The sequence below is a fragment of the Littorina saxatilis genome, linkage group LG1, assembly GCF_037325665.1.
Source record: "Littorina saxatilis isolate snail1 linkage group LG1, US_GU_Lsax_2.0, whole genome shotgun sequence".
NCBI lineage: Eukaryota > Metazoa > Mollusca > Gastropoda > Littorinimorpha > Littorinidae > Littorina > Littorina saxatilis.
Window position 1 is genome coordinate 50,820,575 of NC_090245.1, and position 24,122 is coordinate 50,844,696.

General features: G+C 40.8%; 1 protein-coding gene across 2 annotated transcripts; it reads left to right on the forward strand.

Moving 5' to 3' along the window:
* Nucleotides 1-10,292: 10,292 nt before the first annotated feature.
* LOC138973052 (cerebellin-1-like) lies at nucleotides 10,293-17,595 on the forward strand. 2 transcript variants are annotated; one of them, XM_070345710.1, is made up of 3 exons: nucleotides 10,293-11,049; nucleotides 14,548-14,682; nucleotides 15,378-17,595. In XM_070345710.1, exons 1-3 carry the CDS (start codon nucleotides 10,734-10,736, stop codon nucleotides 15,659-15,661), a joined length of 735 nt encoding a protein of 244 aa, XP_070201811.1. In that variant the 5' UTR covers nucleotides 10,293-10,733; the 3' UTR covers nucleotides 15,662-17,595. The 2 variants fall into 2 exon arrangements, with proteins under 2 accessions (XP_070201811.1, XP_070201818.1); XM_070345717.1 differs by having other exon boundaries at nucleotides 10,293-11,040.
* The last annotated feature ends 6,527 nt before the right edge of the window (nucleotides 17,596-24,122 follow it).

Below are 24,122 nucleotides of genomic sequence, written 5' to 3' on the forward strand. Positions count from 1 at the left end.
AATTGGCAATCTAGTGGCTGCTCCGCCTGGCGTCTGGCATTATGGGGTTAGTGCTAGGACTGGTTGGTCCGGTGTCAGAATAATGTGACTGGGTGAGACATGAAGCCTGTGGCTGCGACTTCTGTCTTGTGTGTGGCGCACGTTATATGTCAAAGCAGCACCGCCCTGATATGACCCTTCGTGGTCGGCTGGGCGTTAAGCAAACAAACAAACAAACAAAATGCCAATTGAAAGCTTGGCAATATCTGATATGGTTGTCAGAATCGTTTGCAAGGGAAGGAGTACTGTGCCTTTCAGTTTCTGTCCTCCTCAGCCGTCCTGTTAAGTCCTTCTTCACTTATTTTTGAATGGTGATTTCTGTTCTCGAATGCTTTTTGTAATCTTTTGAACAGTGCCATGTCGTTAAAGACTTTCCCCAACATTCTTGTGCAAAACTATTTATTTTCCTCACTCTGAAATATGTAACTTTTTTCTCCTTGCGTTGTTATCTGCATTTTGTTTTGTTTTCTCGATTAGTTGTGTTGGTTTAATTATATAAACATTATCATTACTTGTTTTGTGAGTATATATATAAAAAAAAAATATGTAGATAAAAAAAAACCACTATCATTACTCAGACGTAAATTGTACAGGGTGTGTTGTGCGTCTTTCCTGCACGATTGCTGTTTCTAATTTGTTTATTCAGACGTAAGCTGTATGTGGTTTTGGGGTGTATTCTTCTACTGGAGTACACCTTTTGGTTTCTCATTCGCAAGCATATCGCGTTCCATGCTGTGTTTCTGGCAGCAAATATTTATACCCTCTGTTTAAGGCTGTGATATGTGATATTTTTCATTCATGATGGTAAAATGAACATAGTGACTAAAGCAAATCAAATGTTGTTATTTCTGTAATTTGGTTGATGCTAGACACCAGTAGGCCCTATCTCACGCGTCCGTGTGGACGTATTCGAATACAGCTTGCATGTGTCATGTTTCTGTCCACATAGAACAGTCCGTTTGTCTACAACTTCCTTTTTTTCTCTTAAATAATTTCGTTTCTTTAAGGTAACGTTAAAAAAATGATGTAGTTGAGGTTTCCACACTGAATATGTCTGCATATAATCTTATCAAAACAATAAATGTGTGTTTTGTTGGTGACGGATATTCTGATTACTGATTAAAGCAATTAAAAAAGATTGTTGTTTTTATAATTTCATTGTACGTATCTCAGAAAGGGACAGCTAAGGAAAGCTCAAGGCTGTTCATTGACAGTAATTTTGTCTGCAGAAGATGTGTGTGTGTGTGTGTGTGTGTGTGTGTGTGTGTGTGTGTGTGTGTGTGTGTGTGTGTGTGTGTGTGTGTGTGTGTGTGTCGTGTGTGTGTGTGTGTGTGTGTGTCGTGTGTGTGTGTGTGTGTGTGTGTGTGTGTGTGTGTGTTTTAAGATCTTCCAAACCGAATGTGTATGTTATGAGATTACAATCATGCATTACAATCATGCATTACAATCATGCATCGCGATACTCAAGCGCCTTTTCTTGGAATACTAAACTGTACTTGAATCTGAGAAAAATATAGAATGTCTCTTTGAAATGCAGGTTTAGTGCTAATCAGTTTCTGCATTCACGACAGAACCAAAAGGTATTCTTATTGTGACTAATTATGTACAAGAAAAAAGGCGAGGAAGCATGGTACACAATTCAGTCTACTGCCCACAGAAAAAGAAGAACAGAATTGCCTCCCATGTAAGGTCCGAAAAACTACTTGGCTTGAAAAACTGACACACACAGCCCTCGTGTGAACTTCTAAGTAAGAGAAAAAGAGAACGAGAGAGAGGGGAGGGGTCGAGAGACAGGGAGGGAGGAGGGGGTGTCGGTTTTGAAAAGTATCAAACGTACAAAACAGGTTTTATAGTTTGGAAACGAAAACAATAACAAAAGCGAAAATAGAACAGTTCATAATTGACTCCTTTCTTTCTTTCTTTATTTGGTGTTTAACGTCGTTTTCAACCACGAAGGTTATATCGCGACGGGGAAAGGGGGGAGATGGGATAGAGCCACCTGTCAATTGTTTCTTGTTCACAAAAGCACTTATCAAAAATTTGCTCCAGGGGCTTGCAACCGTAGTACAATATAGCCTATTACCTTACTGGGAGAATGCAAGTTTCCAGTACAAAGGACTTAACATTTCTTACATACTGCTTGACTAAAATCTTTCCAAAAATTGACTATATTCTATACAAGAAACACTTAACAAGGGTAAAAGGAGAAACAGAATCCGTTAGTCGCCTCTTACGACATGCTGGGGAGCATCGGGTAAATTCTTCCCCCTAACCCGCGGGGGGTAATTGACTCCTGAGTTGTGCCCTTTCATGATGGTCCTGCGTATCTTAAACTTCGATGCACACAGTAGAAGCAGCATTTTTTGGGACACCCACCTTTCCCAGAATAGTTCTGTGAATAGTTTTTCTGCCTTTTTTATTTTTATTTTTGTAATTTTTTTTTACTGTCATGCTTATCTTTTGATAATTGTTTTACGTTTGTATATATATATATGTATTTAAGATTAGAATAGTCCCTCTCTGGGCGAGGGCTGGTTGAAAAGAAGCTCGTTTATATTGCTTATGCCACAACCCTCATAAAATAAAATTTGATTTGATTTGATTTGATTTGATTTGATTTGATCTCTCTCTCTCTCTCTCTCTCTCTCTCTCTCTCTCTCTCTCTCTCTCTCTCTCTCTCTCTCTCTCTCTCTCTCTCTCTCAGCCCCCTTCCCCGTACCACTTTTAAATTTAGTTCTGAAAAAGATTTGCTCCTGCTTTACTTGTAGACTGACAATTTTCCCTCACAGAACAAAACTGAAACAAGCAAACACGCAAAAAACAGTTTGGCGTATTTTATTGCAAAACAAACACAACTGAATATTCAGTACAAGATTTTATCTCCTGGGAAATGTCACAACTGTGACAACTCACGTGATTCGGCTCACTACGATCTCAGTCTGGCCAGCCTTTTGTGGTATAAGGCAATCCGGACGATTGGACACATACCAAAAATCAACAGTATGAGGTGAGTGAGAACGTACCAATGAATTAATTTCACAGATTGCCACTAGTTTTTTTTTTTTTTTTTTTTTTTTTTTGCTTAACGCCCAGCCGACCACGAAGGGCCATATCAGGGCGGTGCTGTTTTGACATATAACGTGCGCCACACATTGCCACTAGTGTTTGTTTAGAAATTGATTCATTAAAAAAATCAAACTATGAACAGAGAGTATTGAGGATGTTGAGTTTTGGTATGTGTCCAATTGGAGGGATGTCCCAGGTCAGGTCAAAGCCTGGCCAGACCTGAAATGGCAAGTCTCACTGGAAGGAATGTGCCTTTAAAACTGGATGTGAAAATCAGAAACTGAAACACACATTTTGTAGCTTCGTGAACAAATTTACATAATGTGACGTCATATATGTTAAAGATACCTTCCTCTCTGTGTAAACCATCTTGTAGCCAATACGAGATTTGGTTTCCACTCAGGCTTGCTTAGTAGTAGTCTTTTATTATTATATGAAGTCTTATATCGCGCGCGTATCTCCAGACTCGGACTCAAGGCGCAGGGATCTATTTATGCCGTGTGAGATGGAATTTTTGTACACAATACATCACGCATTCACATCGACCAGCAGATCTCAGCCATTTCGGCTCATATCCTACTTTTCACGGCCTATTATTCCAAGTCACACGGGTATTTCGGTGGACATTTTTTATCTATGCCTATACAATTTTGCCAGGAAAGACCCTTTTGTCAATCGTGGGAGTCTTTAACGTGCACACCCCAATGTAGTGTACACGAAGGGACCTCGGTTTTTCGTCTCATCCGAAAGACTAGTTCGACCTATATAAGCAAACATCCACAACCTGACTGTTCTCCGCACAGACTGTATAGGGATTTTGTTGTTGTTGACCAATTGACTTCGTAACTGACAGATGTTAAGCCGTAATGAGTAAAATCGGCAACACATTCTCACACTGCAGGGGGGATCAGCTTGGTTGTTGATGTGTGCTGTATGTCCCTTGAACATATCTGGAGGTCATCAAACCATAAAAGTATAAGAAGTTTCTAAATTTTAGTTTGAAAGAAGTCGCGCGAAGAAAATGAGTTATTCCCATGTCCGTACCCACACATGACCCCGCTGTGACCTTGAAATTCTACTAGTAGTCAACTAAGCAGGTCGTCACACCATGAACGTTTCAGTTTGAAAGCGCTAGTTTCAATAAGGACTGGAAAAAAGATCAGATATTTTTCGACCTAAACTTGAACCCACTTTGACCTTGAAATTTGACGAGGATCAACCGACATTAAAGTATGTCTTGAGGTTTCAACCCTAGAAGCGTGCAAAGTTTAAAAGCTTTGGCTTCAATAACATCAAAGACAATTATAATTGTCCTTTTTAAAAAAAAACTCAAATTCGACCCCGCCATGACCTTGAAAATTGACGAGGGTCAACCAGCTGGGCGGGAGGTCACAAAATCTTAGAAGCGTGCAAAATCCCAAAGCTCTAGCTTCGAATCCACCCCATAAGACCTCAACGTTAACTTTTTACGTCGACGCCCGCCCCGGACAGCCTCACCACTAAGATAAATAACTCAGGCCTTGTCAAAAACGGACTGAAGCCATCTCTGTTTACCCTCAGTTCTGCCATCCACATTCTTATATACCTGCTACCATTAGTATTAGCAAAAACGTCATGTCTGTAGACTCAAAGTCAATATCAAACTTGTGCAGCTAGCTCGGCGGTGCATACGGGCCGCTCGCGCCGTGCGACCCTCAGTTCCGCCGTGTGTCAGTCAGTTCGTACACGTGTTTGTCGGGTTGGTGTATTTGGCGCCCGCGTGCCTGCACGTGTGTACGTGGGGTTGGCGCAAAATACGTGGGGTTGCCTGTTTGCGCCACCACATAATGCACTCTGCAAAATACGTCCCTGACACAAAAGCCAAACACGAAGCAAGGATCCTGGTTGGACTGCAAAAAATCGGGTCTCCCCGCAAAAAGCTGAGCGAGGGCGTGTTTCCAACCACCAGAGGAAATAAATATTTGCCGACACAATCCCCCCAAGTTCACCTTTCTGTGTCGTCCCTTCTCCGCAGTGCTTGAGGCATGGGAGTGAACACGAGGGGCATGGCCGGTCTTCTGCCAGCTCGGCGTGTGACTGACCAGGGAGGGGTTGGGGTGAGGGTGATGGATGAGGCAAGAGAGAGAGAGACTGAGAGAGAGAGAGAGAGAGTGGGGGGTGATGAGAGGCCGGTGGAAGACGGAAACTAGCTAGAGGCCAAGAATGCAATCTGCAAAACGAAGACCAAACATAACAGTCGTGTAACAATTCATTCGCCAATATGAAAATCGTAATTCGAAAATAGGTTGATTCTAGCCAACTTTAACGGAAACTTCTTTTAACAATGACCATCCTTCCATCGAAAGCAACCAGACTTTGAGAAAGTAATACATGTAAGGGGAGGGGAGGCCGGTGGCAGACGGAAACTAGCTAGAAGCCAAGAATGCAATCTGCAAAACGAAGACCTAACATAGCGTTATCATGCAGTCGTGTACAATTCACTCGCCAATATGAAAATCGTAACTTGAAAATAGGTTGATTGTAGCCAACTTGAACGGAAACTTCTTTTAACAATGACCATCCTTCCATCGAAAGCAACCCGACTTTGAGAAAGTAATACATGTAAAAAGATTGTAATCTAGTTAATGTTGGTTTTTACTTTTCTGTTCTAGTCAAACTACAGGAACATTATTTCGTGACATAATTAAAAACATTTATGTGGCAGATGTAACTTTCGAATCGCATCTTTACAGTCTTATTTGAAGAAGACTTTGGCAAACAAACTGTGGAGTTTTTGCATTCTGCGCGGTATCGCACATCAATAGGCCAGTAAAAAAATACCAAGTAGAATTTTGTCCATGACAATATCTCGTCATCTTCGCCAAAATGAATCACAGAATAAACAAACAGCGCAGATTAGGGCAGAGTGCGAGGCAGCAACACAAATTTAGATGAAAAAGAAATACTTGTAATACGCTTTATCACATCATAAGTTTTGTACCAGCTTCGAACACGCTTGTTTGGAGACACTGACACACACAAACACTGAAAGCTTTTGTGCAAAAAGTGGACTAATGACTGAAACTGTTGCAATTCTCACTGTCAGTGAAGAGCTTATGTAGACTAGGATTAAAACCGCTTCACGAAGAATTATCTCAAAAACAACAGCGGTAAAAACTTAAGAAAAACAAACAAATCAGTTCTGCGTTAATGTATTGTTGCAGCATTTTTAGGAGAAGATTGACCGGAAGCTTAACATTCGCAGCAGGACTGTGAGGACCTTAAGTGACCAGAAAGCCTAAGCCACGCAACCTGTACAATTCACGAGGGGGATACTCGCGGATACTGACGCGCAGTTGGGTGTGAACTAAAAAAAAGGAAGGCAAGAGTTTCTTTCATCAACGGTGACATCTTCCTTCTCAGTTTTCCCCTTTCGTAAACGTGCACGCAGGCAGCCCCCCTCCGCCCCCCCCCCCTCCTTTCTTTGTCGGATGAGACGAAAAACCGAGGTCCCTTCGTGTACACTACATTGGGGTGTGCACGTTAAAGATCCCACGATTGACAAAAGGGTCTTTCCTGGCAAAATTGTATAGGCATAGATAAAAATGTCCACCAAAATACCCGTGTGACTTGGAATAATAGGCCGTGAAAAGTAGGATATGCGCCGAAATGGCTGCGATCTGCTGGCCGATGTGAATGCGTGATGTATTGTGTAAAAAAAAAATTCCATCTCACACGGCATAAATAAATCCCTGCGCCTTGAATATGTGCGCGATATAAATTGCATAAAATAAAAATTAAAAAAATAAATAAATCCCTGCGCTTAGAACTGTACCCACGGAATACGCGCGATATAAGCCTCATATTGATTGATTGATTGAGAACAAAAAAAGCTTAACAGACTGTTTCTATCATGAACAATTACCAGCATCGAAGAAAGCCACCAACAAATGAAGCTACAAAATAATATAATTCAGGCATGAAAATTCTCCGTATTTTCCGTATTTTCCGTATTTTTGAAAAAAATAAACCGTATTTTTTTTTAATTTCCGTATTAATTTTTTCCTTTTTTTTTTTATTTTGTTTATTTTGTTTATTTTTTTTTATTTTTTATTTTTTTTCCTAGTCACAGTTATAGTAAAATAGTTTTGGGGCCATGTTTGAATCCAATTTTAAGGCTCAGATAGCCCCAGATTGCACCAAATTGCACCCTTGAAAAAAAAAATTCCGGGGGAGCATGCCCCCCGACCCCCCTAGAAGTCTTGGCGCTTCGCGCCTGCGAAACTTGGTTTTCATGCATGATAATTATTCACCAATGAAATTGGAGCTGGCTACAAGCAAGCAAATCAGCCGCAAATCAGAGAACAATGAACACAACGTGATTGGAAGCGACAACAGAACTGCGTACATCCGGATTCCCCTCCTCATGGAAGGACCGTTAACAGTCATTTACATTTTGTATGCACGATTCACGCGTAAAATGGCGGTCTTCCCCCAGGAAATCAAATAATACACGGCACACATTCGTTTTCATACATTATGTGATTAAACGAATAACACGATAAAAGAGTTTATGGTTGAGGCACTAAAGGAATGCGCATCTGACTGATGTTCTCAATAAAGGATAAGTAAACGTGTGTCCTGCTTCTTCTCCGTCATAATTGTTGTTTTAGTGCAGCGACAAGTGAATCTTACTGTGACTTCATTTATACAGCACCGCGTAATTGTATTTAGGTGTTACTCTTCCTCCATTGATACTATGTTCTAACTACATGTATCTCTTTTAATGGCCAATCTCTTCATCTCAGAATGAATCCTGGCCAGATCAGAGATGATGGAACCGAGTCGTTTAGACGGGAAGGACTGCGAAGATCCTAAGGTCCACATAGGTCATGTTTCAACCATTTCTTTTTTTGTAACAATTTCCTTTTGTTGGGGGCAATTTTCAGCCAAGTATCCTCAGTTTTTGTCAACACAGCTAGATTTTCACCAGTCCTCAGTAAATGCGAACATGTTTTCATGGACAGTGCAACCGAGATATTTGTAAACATTCTATATTTGCACTTGAAGTCTTTCCAGTGTTATGCTGTCTCTTGCCATTGGAGGTAATCCTAACGGTGTCGCCTTGCGATTCCCTGTTTGCATACTTTTGGTGCTCAATTGGGAACCTGATGACACTGCTTTCGGGGGGGGGGGGGGGGAGACAACAGTAAACTAAGAAGGTGCACTGTATTCTTCTACAACATCGTTCCCTGGACTGGACTCTTGCCATTTATGATGATCTTTGTAGTGATTGCCCACGGTAAACGAAGGACAGATCTATGATTGTTTTACTTGGTGGTGCGAAACATCGCTGGAATAAATGACGAGGGTGTCGGTTGTCAACAAGTCAGCGCAAACCACATGAAAAGCTATACTGAGAGAGAGAGAGAGAGAGAGAGAGAGAGAGAGAGAGAGAGAGAGAGAGAGAGAGAGAGAGAGAGAGAGAGAGAGAGAGAGAGAGAGAACTTTGAACTTTGAACTTTATTTATTTATCGAGGGTAACAGAATAAGCAAAATATACATGCTTTTTTTCGTCCGGCCCTCGCCCATTGAGGGTAACTCGATTAATAACAAGCGCAAACCACATGAAAAGCTATACTGAGAGAGAGAGAGAGAGAGGAGAGAGAGAGAGAGAGAGAGAGAGAGAGAGAGGGGGGGGGGAGGTAGAGAGCGCAGACAAGAGAGAGAGAGCGCGCGCAGATCAGAGAAAGAGAGCGCGCGCAGACCAGAGAGAGAGAGAGAGAGAGAGAGAGAGAGAGAGTGCGCGCGCAGACCAGAGAAAGTGAGAAAGAGAGAGCCTGAGGGAGAGAGGGAGAGAGCGCAGACCAGAGAGAAGAGACTGAGGTGGGGGAGGGGGGTTCATTGTCAAGCCGACAATTGCATATTCTGTTTTCACATGGGCATTTCACAGGTCTTCTTTTCCGTTGTCATCCAGGCTTATTTTTTTAACATGTTCATTAAAGGTTTTTCGAAATACTCCTCGGTCCCCCGCCCCCCCCCCCCCCCCCCCCTTCTCTCTCTCTTTCTTTTTCTCTATCTCTTCCTCTATTTCTTTCTTTCCCTTTGCTCCTCCCAATTGCAAGTGCAGCATGCTACTTGCACTTGTTGTTCTAATTTTGCACTTCCTCGGGGATGTGCTCCTCATCCAACGCGTTGGCGCCCCTGTCACCTGCATTTCCGATCCGTAATTCAGGTTGTTTTCCCATTCTCACTTCCTCCAATCGCTCACCTGAGCGGCTGACCGTTTGACCAGTGCAAGGAATTAAATGTATCCGCTGCCAGATCACCCTTGCCATGCATGCTGTCGGTGGATTTTGGCAAGAGAAAAAAAAAAAGAAAGCGGTTTCATGGGAGAGGCAGGGAAAATTGAAGGGTTTAGGGGAGTGACCACAATGTGTAATTGACCTGAGCAAACCTCTGAAAGGATTGGTCGACAAGGTAAGATTTTGGGGGTTTCTTTTTGTCTTGGGTACCATGTTTGATAGAAAAATGTTTCTCTCTTGCGACAAAAATAATCGCATCAATACAGCATGTACACGAGAATTGAACTTAAACAGCGAACACGTTTAAAACAGCGATTGAAGAATAGTCATGCGAAACAAACGAGTCCAAGTGAAGAATGACAACGAGATGTCACATCACTAATGCCGAAGAACTTTTTTGCGCTTCCTAGACATCATGTCAGAGTCTCAATTCAAAGACCGTTCTACGTCATGATCAGTCTAATCTGCCCTTTCACTTTCTTTCTTTCGCTTTCTCGCTTGTCCGAATGTTATACCCTCCTCTCTATCTCTGCCATGTCCACTTCTTTTGTGTGCTTCACATCTAGCTGTGGGCGGCTGCTGTGGCTAAGTACTGCACACCGTTGACCATCTCCGATATGCAGTGACCGAGGACATAGAACTAACCACACTCGAACTGACAAGATGACACGAAAAAAGGACGGTCAAGGAAGACAACATGGCGTTCGCGCCAAAGACGAGGGTTTTTCTCCTTGAAGATGCTTCAGCTCCTAAACATCTTCTTTGCCTCTTTGACAGATATGTTGTTGACTTTGGACCAAGGCGGATCACTTTTGGGCGCTGTCTTCCTCGCGTTTGTCTCCCTTGCCGGGGAGGATGCGTCCGCATGGAGGCGCTTCTTTATAAAAGCCGGCGGCCTTACCGGAAACTACATCAGTCGATCAGCAAACGTGAGACAAAAGGTGACCAGCAGATTGCCTTGTTTCTGTCCTAGGGAGAGAGAAGTGTTACTGTCGACAGCTTTGTGAGTGTCAGGATCTTCTTCCCAGCGCGGCGCATTCGTTTTAAAGACGACGCAAAGTTGCTGTTTAACAGCCTCTAATTCCTCATAAGGCTATTTCGTTTTACACACAAAAACTGTTACAAAGCTTTCTTTTTGTTCGCCGTATATTAAACATTCGAGAAAACACCAAAAGGAACTTTGCGGATAACAGAAGGACATATATAAAGGAAAAACCACTGCAGTTTCATCACAGAAAGCTCACACACAGGACACTGTCTGCACAGTGAGAAAAAAAGAAAAGCACAGCCTTTCACGGTTTCTTGTCAAGGAATTCTTCACAGAAGCGAGACAAATTCTCCACGATGATGCAGCCTTCACACACGGTCCTCTCAACGTTTGTAATGGTCGTCTCCTCCTTGCTCATGAGCTCGGCCCACAGCAGGCTTCCCGATTTGGCCCCTAAACCTCAACCCTACAACGCCTGGGTGGCCGGCTCCAACAACTGCACGTGCGTCCGTGAGCTGACCCAGCTGAAGAAGGAGCTGCAAGAGGAGTCCCAGCAGAGGCAGGAGCTGAAGGGCGCCCTGGAGACCTACGTGTCCGAGCTGTACGAGCTGCGAGCCATGGTCCGGTCCCTCAAGAACAGCACTCCACCGGCAGAGAAGTACAGTAAGTTGCGTAAGTTTCGCCGCATGTGTCACTGTCCTTCTTGTGAATTAAGTGAAGAAACCTAGAGGAATAAAGTAAGTTGCGTAAGTTTCGCATGTGTCACTGTCCTTCTTGTGAATTAAGTGAAGAAACCTTGAGGAATAAAGTAAGTTGCGCTATTCTTTGTCATGTCATGCGTCCGCTCAGCGTTTCTTGAAAAACAGCACTCCGCCGGTAGAGAATTACAATAAGTTGCGTAAGTTTCACATAAGTAACTGTCCGTTTTGTGAAGAAACCCAGAAAAATACTATAAATTGCACTATTCTTTCTCATGCGTCCATACAGCTTTTTAAAGATCAGTACGCCGTTTCCTGAGAAGAACAGGAAGTTTTGCAATTCTTTCTCATGCTTATCTCAATCCCTTTTATGACTTGGGTGAACAAAAACAGAGAAACTCAGTTGGTTGCGCTGTTATTTTTCATGCGTAACTGTCCGTATTGTGAATTTAGTGAAGAGAAACAGAGTAAGTTGTGAAATCTATTTTCATTTTTCTCATGCGTAACTAACTGTTTTATTTGTTAATTGAGTGAAGATAAGCATCACCAAAATCTCAGGTTTAGTCAAGTACTCTTTTTATGCTTGTTATTTTCATCGTTTCGCGGTCAGCAAAGAAATGTCCAGACTGAGAAGTGATTAACTTGTATTAATTTTGTGCTTTCTACGCCAGTGGTCTATATTTTTCTTTGTAATAGAAGACGACAGACAACAGCACTGCGCAAGCCGAGAAGCTTGTGCCTTCCTTGCTTATTGCGGTTTTAGTGTTGATGTCCGTAAAGAAGAGCACTTCAAACGCTGAGAAATAAGACGAGTCCGCTTTTCGTTGTTGAAACATTCGTTGTTGTGGATTAACAAGGAAAACATAATCTACAGAATGAGAAATTTGTTAAATGCAGATTTCTCAGCCTAGATTCTCACTGCTATCTTGCATGTGAAGCTGAAATTAATTAAGTACACTTTTCTTTAAGATGTCCGTTCCTTCTAGGCACAGAGCTGCTTCAAATGCAGATCTTAATAACAAATAATATATTATACACAGACAAATAAATCACGAAATTACTTTCTCAACAACCGTTAGTTTCTAATCTTCCACAAATAAAATAACTTTTAGGGTTTTTTTGTTAAGAGTAGTAGTACATTGCAAGAAGACCTTTACATTTGTATAGAACATAGAGAATACTACATGGCTTGCTGTGTCGTACCAGATTTACACGAGTTTTTTTTTTAGTATTGAACTGCGAGCGAAAGCGAGCTGTTCACTATTTGAAAAAGCAACGAGTGTAAATCTGGTACGACACAGCCAGCCATGTAGTATTCTGTTTATCCTACATACTGTACTTACGTGTATTTTACTGAAAATGTCTTGCAGACGAGACAGCTAAATTGAAGACGCTTGTTTTGGAACCTCGATCTCTTCTAAATCCTCGTGCAATCTATTACGTCAAAGCAAAGAAACGTCACTCTGAAAGTGTGGCGTGACGTGTTAGTTCTAAAGATTCATCGAGGGTAATTAGCGAGCGCAATTTTTGTTTCTACAATGAAGTTTGTCTCAGTGACTTTGGCATCATAAGCAGTGGAAAAACAGGTCCCTGCCAGACTTGCTTGACATGACCTCATTTACATGATATACACACGTGTGATTTGAACGATTATTATCTCACGGGTGTCTCTCTCACATATGTAGGATAAAGAATGTTAGCAATCTATGTCATGCTGCAAATCGAGACTGCCCAGGCACACTGTTTAACAACAAACTCAGTTATTTTCCTGCATACGGACCATATTCAAGGGATGAGTAACACACAGGAAAATGAACACACCAAAACAGCATAAAACCACAGAAAGCGGTACATTACGGTGCCAGCGGACATACAAAGAATTACTTCCCCCTTTTTTTATCATTGCTGTGAGGTCTTGAACACTCAACAAACACGCCATTCTATTCACTAAGAAAAGCAATACCTTGCTCTTTTCTTTGTTCAAATTTCATATTTCGAGTCCAGTCAAAATACACGCGGAATACTTCGCATTAATTGAGTGCGCATTTTCCTCAAGATGTGATTGTTATTGTCCTATTTTTTGAAGGCTGAGAAATACAGTAGTACCAGGGTTATATTTTTTCTAAGTTCGTATCGTACTTGTCGCTCGTTTAAGTGGATTCAGATCATCACTGATTAAAACACCGAGAAGTTACAGGGATTGCACCTTCCGCCACTATGATGCTTTGAAAAAATAGTTCCGAAGCTAAATAAAAGTATTGCTGTTAGTCCACTTATCGGCCGCACGTGCTGTAATGTACAGTGCGTCGATAGCAAATAATTCCGTAGATGCGCTTTTTTTTTTCATTATCAATGTTGTCAGAAACCTTCCTAACATTTCGAGCACAGTCCGCTGAAAAACGGAGTGTGTAAAGTGATTTCGCACAGACAGTCCGCTAAAAAAACGGATAGTATAAAGTGGTTTCGCGCAGATAGTCCGTTGAAAAACGGAGTGTATAAAGTGTCCTGCCCCAAGCTTCAGTATTTCCGGTTTTGAATAAGATAATGCAGGAAGTTGAGATTCGTTTTTCGTGCTGTACTGCAAGCGAAAAAGATGAAACGATTAAAGAAAAATGATGCACTAAGATTATTGACGTTTAAAGGGATTGTCTTAATCAGTACCTCAGCTGACGCACATAACTGAGCGTGGTAACAATCGTTTGAGTTTAGCCGAGCAAAACGATCCATTTATACAATAGTTATACATTTCTATACCCCTTAACAAACACCATGACCGTCGTCAATAATTACAACTCCTATGCAATTCAAAATAGGTGGTTCAATATTCTATCAGTTTATATCTGATTGAAACTCGGTACACAAAGTACCGCTATTATACACACAGCTATAATGATGGGCAGCATCATCTTAAATCCTTTGATTCAAATAAGAAACTCGTATTAATTAGTCAAATTTCAATTTAAGCTGGTAACCACAAACTCGTGCTATATTGCCAATTACTGTAGCAAAAAAAACTAAAGCATTCTTTCCCTCTCCATGTTTATATTGTCCAGTGAAAGTAGTCAGTTTTATGTGACAGTAATAAGTTGATTCTGGGAAGTACTTATTGGCATTTCTTGAAATCAGGCACGTGGCAGTCTGGCTTGAACTAAACACAGCACGCAACACTCATTACGGCGTGAAGTAATTGTCACCTGTTATAAACGGCGTTTACTCTTCAAAAGCAGGCGCAAACAGTTTAAAATTGTGATTTATTTATTGATTGATTGATTGATTGATTGATTAATTTACTTGATTATTTATCTATTTATTACTGTACGTATTGATTGATTGAATGATTGGTTCATTCATTCATTCATTTATTTATTCACTGACTCATTTATTCATTTATCAAATCATATCATTACCTGTTCACCGGTAAGCTGGTGTGAAAATGTTCACGTTGACATTGTTGTTTTGTGTTTCTTTGCAGGCTCCTTGGCCAAAGCACTTCCCGCTGTTTCCTTCAATGCCAAGCTGAGCTACAACAGGGAGCTCAAACCTCTGGATACCGTTGTCTTCGATACAGTAATCACTAACAATGGCGAGGCTTACAACGCTGAAACCGGTAAGTGTTATATTTTTGTAATCTTTTATAAATATTCTCCTGTTGCTACATATACAATCATTAAGCAGTGGCCAGCTCGTGGTTTTAAAGCAAGAAAAGAAACGAAGAAGAGAAAAGACTCAAATTCGCTAGCCGGTTTTATCTTTATTGTCATGAGTGTTTTTCATGTTAGTTTGTATACATTTCTTCAGCAATTCTATTTGAACAGCTCGAAAACGAACCAACCTGTTTTAACGCTAAATTGAGTAAAGTTTGGAGAGAAAAAACCAGTCCACATAAAGCTCTGGTTTAACAACTTTTAAAGCACCCAAAAATTGAGAAGAAAATACAATTACAAACAGGGCACACGCTTTAAAACCCTGACGTACGTTTCCGTAATGAGCGACATTTTTCGCTGTTTCCGTCTGTTTGTTTGTTTGTTTTGCTTTTGTTTTGTTTTGTTTTTGATGCGCAGCAATTCACTCAAAAACGATGGTTCATTCTATAAATCGGGTCTGTCAACTGAGATATTACCGTATTTTTTTGCCTTGCAATATTTAATAATAAACGCAACATGGAGTATTGGGCTAAATCATTTTGAAAGGTGTTGCTTTCATTGTTCTTCTGAACGAAAGGCCAAATGATGAGGAGGGATTTAATATCCACCGAAAAATGTTGATATGTATGTAGTTCAATTTCTTCCTTTTACTTCCCAGGCAAGTTCACCGCACCAGTTCCCGGAACGTATGTTTTCTACGCCACCATCCTGTCCGGCTACAACACGAAAGTGGAGACGGCCATCATCATCAACGACAAAGAGGTTGCCAGGATGTACTCGGGTGCGCACGACGCTCACGGAAGCGGAAGTAACGCCGCCATTGTCAATTTGAAAAACGGCGACAGTGTCTGGGTCAGGCTGCTCTACCAAGGCGGTAACCACGTGCACGGATACTACAGCACTTTCTCCGGCGCCATCATGACAGAGCAGCAAGAGCAGTAGTGGACACGACACCCATACATGTACTATACTGATAAAACAGCACTCTGACGTTGACAATTCCTCGAAACTGACGAGGGGAGAGAACTTCGTTTAAGTGTTGTCGAGGGTGTAGAGTGAATATTGCGTTGAACATGACTTTTGACAATGGCATATTGGACGTTTTCTGACTATTTATACGTGCAGCATTCGAGCGCTTTTGAAAGAGGTGTTTGTAGCTTTGAACAAAATTGGTCGCAAAATGGTTAGAAATTGGCAAAACTTTGCAGCAATTGCTCCCCTTTTTAGATGATAATGTTATGGTGGACGGTATGCCAATTCCGGAGTGAAAAGTACACGCCCGTTTATTCGTCGACATATTTAAACAAATGTAAGTCATGACGTAAACTTCACAGCAGAATATGATGATGATTTGTATGATTGTATGGTTCTTTTTTTTATGCTAATAATATTGAGTATGTACTGTATGCACACATGCTACTTGAAATACATTCAGAGCATCGAGTCTTGCGCCTTTCAGAATTTACATTGGTTGCGCTAAGTGTTGATTTGAGTACTTCAGAGTTTGCCTTGTTTGCGTTCATTTTGGGATGGAGTATAACAAAGTAGAAGTACGTAAATATAGCAATCATAATATTTCTAAACGGACAGAAGACAGTGCATACCTTTCTAAATGACCATCATGCCCCTATCTGGCATCTACCTGTCGAGGATATATAGTTGTTGCCCTTTTTTTTTTTAACTCAGCATGTGTGATTATCTTTCTTTGGTGATGTACATGGTTCACTGTAGCCAGAGCACGTGCTCATCCTGCTGAATGAGCATGCTTAAGCTGCACTTATACTTATATTGTTGTCGTTTTGCATATCGCTTCAGTAGGTTGCATTTGCATTTGTACATGATGTTCATCGGTTATAATGTGTTGTGTTGATTTTGTGATGTCTGTTTTCGTCTTTTTCTTCATAATCGTTTCATGAAAAAATTGTCAAGATATTATGTTACCTGTGCTGAAACGGTTTCCTGTTCAATGTTAGTATGTCTCTCGGCTGTTCAAACAAACAAAAATCGCTGAAAGAAAGAAGCAGGTAGAGTTACAGGTCAATGCCTAAGGATCGATTTCCTAATTTTGAAGAACATAATGTTGTATGAGTTGTCAAGCGAACAGGATATCAAGTACATAACGAATAAGAACATTCTTAGAAGAAAAAAAACCCAATGTTTTCCCATATTTGCTTTAGTTTAACCTTTATATTGACACCTTTTACTTACGTCAAAATGTTTGTTGTCACAGCAGATTGAATATTCAAATACGTTAAATAAGCCAGAGAAACAAAATTCAAATTCAATGAAACAAACTAAACTATTTTTAAAACATAAAATCAGCGAAAAAATTCTGCTTCCCTAAAACGCACAGATGAAATCAAACAACAACAAAAACCCGCTAAATTATGAACGACCGCAAGTGGAAGATATAACAGCCTCTTGTAAGTGCTAGCAAAAAGAAAGTCATTTCAAACTTTGATTTCCATCACCCATCCTTAACATCCTGTAAAACCATTTTCTCTGCTTTGCTGTGGAAACTGTTGCCCAGAACACCACATCTTTCTGTACCCATATTTGTTTGGTTAAACAAAGGTGTGAACTGATGTTATTTCTTTGTAAGAAAGACAGGTCTGTCTCATTAAATAGATAAGACAATCACACAATTTTGAAAAATATGTTTGACTTTGAAAATGTTCTCAAGATCCGTTTCTTGTTATTTACGATGGCCTTCATTATGCAACTAAAAAAAACAGAGAGTGATATTAATTTCTAAATTGGTGTGTCAAAATATTGCCTGCCGATTTCACTGTAAAAAATGTTATGCACCGTAGATGATTATTTTTTGTACGACATGCCTTTTTCCAATTTTTGTAATAAAATAACAAAGAAACATGTGTCCGTACCTTTGTGCCTGTGAACATTATTTCAGTTTCTGAGTGGCTTCTTCATGTGTCTGCACGCTTACAAAACGTCGTCTGCAAATGATGATCAATCTCTCTCTCTCTCTCTCTCTCTCTCTCTCTCTCTCTCTCTCTCTCTCTCTCTCTCTCTCTCTCTCTCTCACACACACACACACATACACACAGACACACATACACACAAACACACACACACACACACACACACACACACACACACACACACACACACATTTCGATGCAATAAATCACTAGCACATGTTGAATTTCATTTGCAGATACTTGACAACACACACAGACACAAACCCTTCTTCTTCTTCTTCTGCGTTCGTGGGCTGAAACTCCCTCGTACACTCGTGTTTTTGCACGAGTGGAATTTTACGTGTATGACCGTTTTTACCCCGCCATTTAGGCAGCCATACGCCGCTTTCGGAGGAGAGACACAAACCCTCACTCAGACACAAACATAAATGCGCACAGGCCTAGACAAAGACACAGTTTGCTCATATTATTTTGTTTTCCCAGATTTCCGTTTATTTTCAGAGGAAGTATACTCTTCAAAAAAAAGTTACGGACCGGTCATGATATGTACACAATCTTCAAAATATTCGCCAAAAATCAAGGGTTTGACAATTTGATTGAAACGTGATTTTGTTGAATTCACAAAAGGGCAGTTAGTCGTGCTCCAGGAACATTTTTGGCATGCAGTGTCACCGTCATTCTTAACAGGCGGAACAAATTGAGGTTTTCTTTAAAAAAGGGGGGGCTGTTTTCAAAGGCACATGAAATCGGTGCAAGACATGCCAGGGCAAAAACCAGTGATGATGCATGTGCCACAACAGGGCTCTGGCCACGAAATGTGCTCATCAACTTGCATTTGTAAAATGACACACTTGAAAAAAAATAATGCAATGAAACAACATGCCCTTATTACAAAAACGGAGCGACTTGGATAAGGCAAGGGCTGTTTGATGGCTACACGATGTTGTTTCTGCCAGGCAGGTGGTTCCGAGTGTTGCAGTGTCTCACTTCAACATCATCAAACGGAAGTAATGGCTTCAAGCAATTAAAACAGTCCAGTTACGACAATGTTATGGTCGGCCTACAGTCACCACAGCAATGCAGGATCGTCTCATCCAAATGAAGGTCATGCAGCAAAGAAAGGTTACTGAAAAAGGCAGCAGGCATCGACCTTGAGCTGCCACCAACACTGTTGTCAGTCATCAAACTGTTTTAAACTGCGTACACGCTTTCAACTTCAGTGAAAGACGCCCGGTCCGCAAAACAGCATTTACTGCCAACCATCGAGCTGCCGACCAAGCCTGTCGCACTCAACATGTGAGGTGGTAACGTCGTCGTAGGACTCAGTTCTTGTTCACAGATATGGGTCCCACCTCTTCTTGGATCCTGCTGATGGACGCATTAGAGTCTGGAGGCGTCGAAGAAAGCGCTTTGCAGATCTATAGCGCTCTTCCAGAACGACTGAAATCGTTTGATGAGGGCTCTGTGGTGGTCCGGGGATAGATCATCTCACGTCGTAGGATATCCCATCACCGATTAGTGGATAGCTTAAGTAGTGATCGCTCTCGGGATACGATTTTGCAGTTCTTCGTTGTAAGAAACACTACTGTTGTGAATTTGAAATTAGAGGGTTGTCTGAAGTACTTGCTGTAGCGTTGTTTTCGCTGCCATGTTTGACAGAGTTTGGCTGCCATTCTGCGGAGTCCTCGGTTCTTCAATAAAAAAAAATTTAAAAATTATATCAGTTAACCTTGTCATTTCTGCATGGCATGCGTTTGAAAACGTGGTCCTTAACTTTTTGAAGAGGATATACCAGAGACCTACTTGAAAATGTATGACGATCTTAATCTGGACGACTGCAATGCTAGTTAGGAATCTAAAATGGCAGATGTTTATTTTGCGACCAGATCGAGGGCGTTTTCACAATGATCTTATAATTATTAGGGACTTTTAAAGAGAACCGGTGTCATTTCGATTTTTTTTTTAATCCTTTGTAACCAGATTCTGAGATGCTTGGGATCGATAAAATAAGAGAAAAGGTCCCTTTTGCTTCCCACTTATAGTTCAAACCCATGATAATAAGATTGACAATTCAATGAATCGCCATGAAGAGTTCTCATGCCCACCGTCCTAGCTCTTATTACTACGGTTTGTGGGTTTAAACAGGTCGGTTTTGTTGACATTACATATACCAGAATATATGTTAGAAGTCCAAAATGTGTAAAACATATCTTAACAAGGAAGTTTTTCTTGCTTTTTCCTGAAGTCAGCATCCATGAGATCGAGGATTGAGCAAAAAGTTACCTATACAATCACGTAAACTTCAGCTCAAAATCGGTGGTTGTTATGCCCATAAGTCTGGTTTGAGTACTCCCTGCTACCTTGAACTTGGCTACAAGAGGTTCAGTAACTTTACTGCACGCTACATATATAGGTTATTCTCCAGAGCTGGGTACCATTTTGTGACATGCATTTTCAGTCCTTTAAAAGGTTATAACGTATTTTAAATGGCAACTAAAATGTGTTCTCTTTACTTTTTTCAGTAATGCTCCATTTAGATAATGATACAGACATGCAACATAAAACATACTATATCTTTTTGTCTTTTTTTGTTTTTCAATTGTGTTCGAAGCTTTCCATGTTACGAAGTCAACGTACTTTGAAACCCTTGTCATTTACCGAACGTAGATCAACAAAAGGTGCAAATATTTCTAATTCTTCCCATGACGGCCAAGGATGAGTATGGAACCAGTATTTATTATTGAAATCAATTTGTATACTGTATAAAATGGCACAGTTAAGTAAAGAAATGTCAACTTCGAAACATGGCTTCCCCTGGTACACAGCTCTGCAGAATAACCCATATCCTTTTTCAAAGTCCCTACTACAACATCTAGGTAGGTGTGCCACCAATCTTGTCGCCCAAAAAAGCGTCAGTCGATGTGCTCTTTTGAAACGCAGGATATTAATAAAATGTCACGCATATTAATACATTCGGACATGTCAAGCTCTCCTTTATACTTAAACAGAAAATGTCCCTTTGACCACAGTAAATATACGAATACCGCTCAATGCGCTGAATGTTTAACTGTGGTGCTTCCACTACCCCTTCCCCCAGCATATTTTGACAGAAAACATGCTTCTACTTTACCCCTGAGAAAAAGGAAATAAAACCGACAATTATACGTGTTTGTGTAAGTTCAAGGATTACGAAGGAGAGAAATAAAAAGAAAGGCGGAGCGTTAAGCGCTTTTGTATAGGACAGTGTATGAAACTCGAAAATGGAGTATTGGACTTTTGGGCAAGAATTACCACTGAATAATAAAATTAAAACTAAAAATACGATTTTCAATCATTTCTCTGGATATGCTGTCCAGCCTTTTTCTTTTGGAAAGGTCATTTGGGCGAGGTACCAAATTTAACTTTACTTCTCCTTCTCAGGGATAGACTCCAGCCTTAAAAACAAGCGTTTATGTTATCATCTGTGACGGGTACAGTGGCCTAATGGATAAGACGCCGTCCTCCCGCGCCTGGTGGGTTAAGGATGGAGATTGTTCCGATCTCCCGTGTCAACGTATGTGCAGACCTGCTAGTGCCTTTTCCCCCTTCGTGTGTACACGCAAGCACAAGACCAAGTGCGCACGGAGAAGATCCTGTAATCCATGTCAAGAGTTCGGTGAGTTATAGAAACACGAAAATACCCAGCATGCATCCACCGAAAGCGGCGTATGGCTGCCTTAATGGAGGGGAAAAAACGATCATACACTTAAAAATCCACTCGTGCAAAAAACACGAGTGTACGTTGGAGTTCAGCCCATGAACGCAAAAGAAAGAAAAAAAGAAAGAAAGTTTTCATTAGTAATTTCATTCATATTAATTTAGTCGGTCAATTTGTTCTGGCCAATACCTAGATTGCTGCGCAGCTGCCATGTAAAATGTATACATGTTGCCATCATCTCCCAGTTGTCGGTATATCATTATTCGGGATGAATCAACGGTGAACACACACACACACACACACACACACACACACACACACACACACACACACACACACACACACACACACACACACACACACACACACACACACACACACACAAAAGCTCCAATTATTATTCCAAATCTTGTAGCTATGTTCATCGTGGTAGAAACTTAAAGACCAAGCGTCTTTTTATATTTAGTCAAGTTTTGACTAAATATTTTAACATCGAGGGGGAATCGAAACGAGGGTCGTGGTGTATGTGCGTGCGTGTGTGTGTGTGTGTGTGTGTGTGTGTGTGTAGAGCGATTCAGACTAAACTACTGGACCGATCTTTATGAAATTTGACATGAGAGTTCCTGGGTATGAAATCCCCGAACGTCTTTTTCATTTTTTTGATAAATGTCTTTGATGACGTCATATCCGGCTTTTCGTGAAAGTTGAGGCGGCACTGTCACGCCCTCATTTTTCAACCAAATTGGTTGAAATTTTGGTCAAGTACTCTTCAACGAAGCCCGGGGTTCGGTATTGCATTTCAGCTTGGTGGCTTAAAAATTAATTAATGACTTTGGTCATTAAAAATCTGAAAATTGTAAAACAAAAAAAAATTTATAAAACGATCCAAATTTACGTTTATCTTATTCTCCATCATTTGCTGATTCCAAAAACATATAAATATGTTATATTCGGATTAAAAACAAGCTCTGAAAATTAAATATATAAAAATTATTATCAAATTTTTTTTTTCGAAATCAATTTAAAAACACTTTCATCTTATTCCTTGTTGGTTCCTGATTCCAAAAATATATAGATATGATATGTTTGGATTAAAAACACGCTCAGAAAGGTAAAACGAAGAGAGGTACAGAAAAGCGTGCTATCCTTCTCAGCGCAACGAATTCCCCGCTCTTCTTGTCAATTCCACGTGCACTGCCTTTGCCACGGGCGGTGGAGTGACGATGCTACGAGTATACGGTCTTGCTGCGTTGCGTTGCGTTCAGTTTCATTCTGTGAGTTCGACAGCTACTTGACTAAATATTGTATTTTCGCCTTACGCGACTTTTTTTTCAAATAGTCACGACGGGACACACTTTTATGTTACATGGGATTCAGTACATGTTTCATTTCTCAACTGAAATAGATTATTTGAGATAGTCAAGTTGACTGGTTAAGTTCCAAAACTTTGAACAACAATATGTGACAGCATATGAGAAAAAGGGCATATCGATTTTTTTTTAATGAAAATAAAAATGTAAAATAATGAAGTGGACAAGGTGTCATCTTCAGAGGATAGCCCACCACATCGGCCTGATATCCCTCCCTGGAATGTCTGTAAAATCGACAAGTCTGGCAGCAAAACGAATTTCAGATGTGGATGGAGCAGTTAGTACTGGGACAAGGAACAAGCGTCGGGATTCAAGTTGTTTGTTTGTTTGTTTGTTTGCTTAACGCCCAGCCGACCACGAAGGGCCATATCAGGGCGGTGCTGCTTTGACATATAACGTGCGCCACACACAAGACAGAAGTCGCAGCACAGGCTTCATGTCTCACCCAGTCACATTATTCTGACACCGGACCAACCAGTCCTAGCTGACTAACCCCAGAATGCCAGACGCCAGGCGGAGCAGCCACTAGATTGCCAATTTTAAAGTCTTAGGTATGACCCGGCCGGGGTTCGAACCCACGACCTCCCGCCGGATCACGGGGCGGACGCCTTACCACTAGGCCAACCGTGCCGGTAAGCGTCGGGACAAGCAAATGAAAAATACACAATAAAACAAGTCGCGTAAGGCGAAAATACAACATTTAGTCAAGTAGCTGTCGAACTCACAGAATGAAACTGAACGCAACGCAACGCAGCAAGACCGTATACTCGTAGCATCGTCACTCCACCGCCCGTGGCAAAGGCAGTGCCAGTGGAATTGACAAGAAGAGCGGGGTATTCGTTGCGCTGAGAAGGATAGCACGCTTTTCTGTACCTCTCTTCGTTTTAACTTTCTGAGCGTGTTTTTAATCCAAACATATCATATCTATATGTTTTTGGAATCAGGAACCGACAAGAAATAAGATGAAAGTGTTTTTAAATTGATTTCGAAAAAAACATTTTGATAATAATTTTTATATATTTAATTTTCAGAGCTTGTTGTTAATCCAAATATAATATATTTATATGTTTTTGGAATCAGCAAATGATGGAGAATAAGATGAACGTAAATTTGGATCGTTTTATAAAAAAATATTTTTTTTACAATTTTCAGATTTTTAATGACCAAAGTCATTAATTAATTTTTAAGCCCCCAAGCTGAAATGCAATACCGAAGTCCGGGCTTCGTCGAAGATTACTTGACCAAAATTTCAACCAATTTGGTTGAAAAATGAGGGCGTGACAGTGCCGCCTCAACTTTCACGAAAAGCCGGATATGACGTCATCAAAGACATGCATCAAAAAAATGAAAAACACGTCTGAGGATATCATACCCAGGAACTCTCATGTCAAATT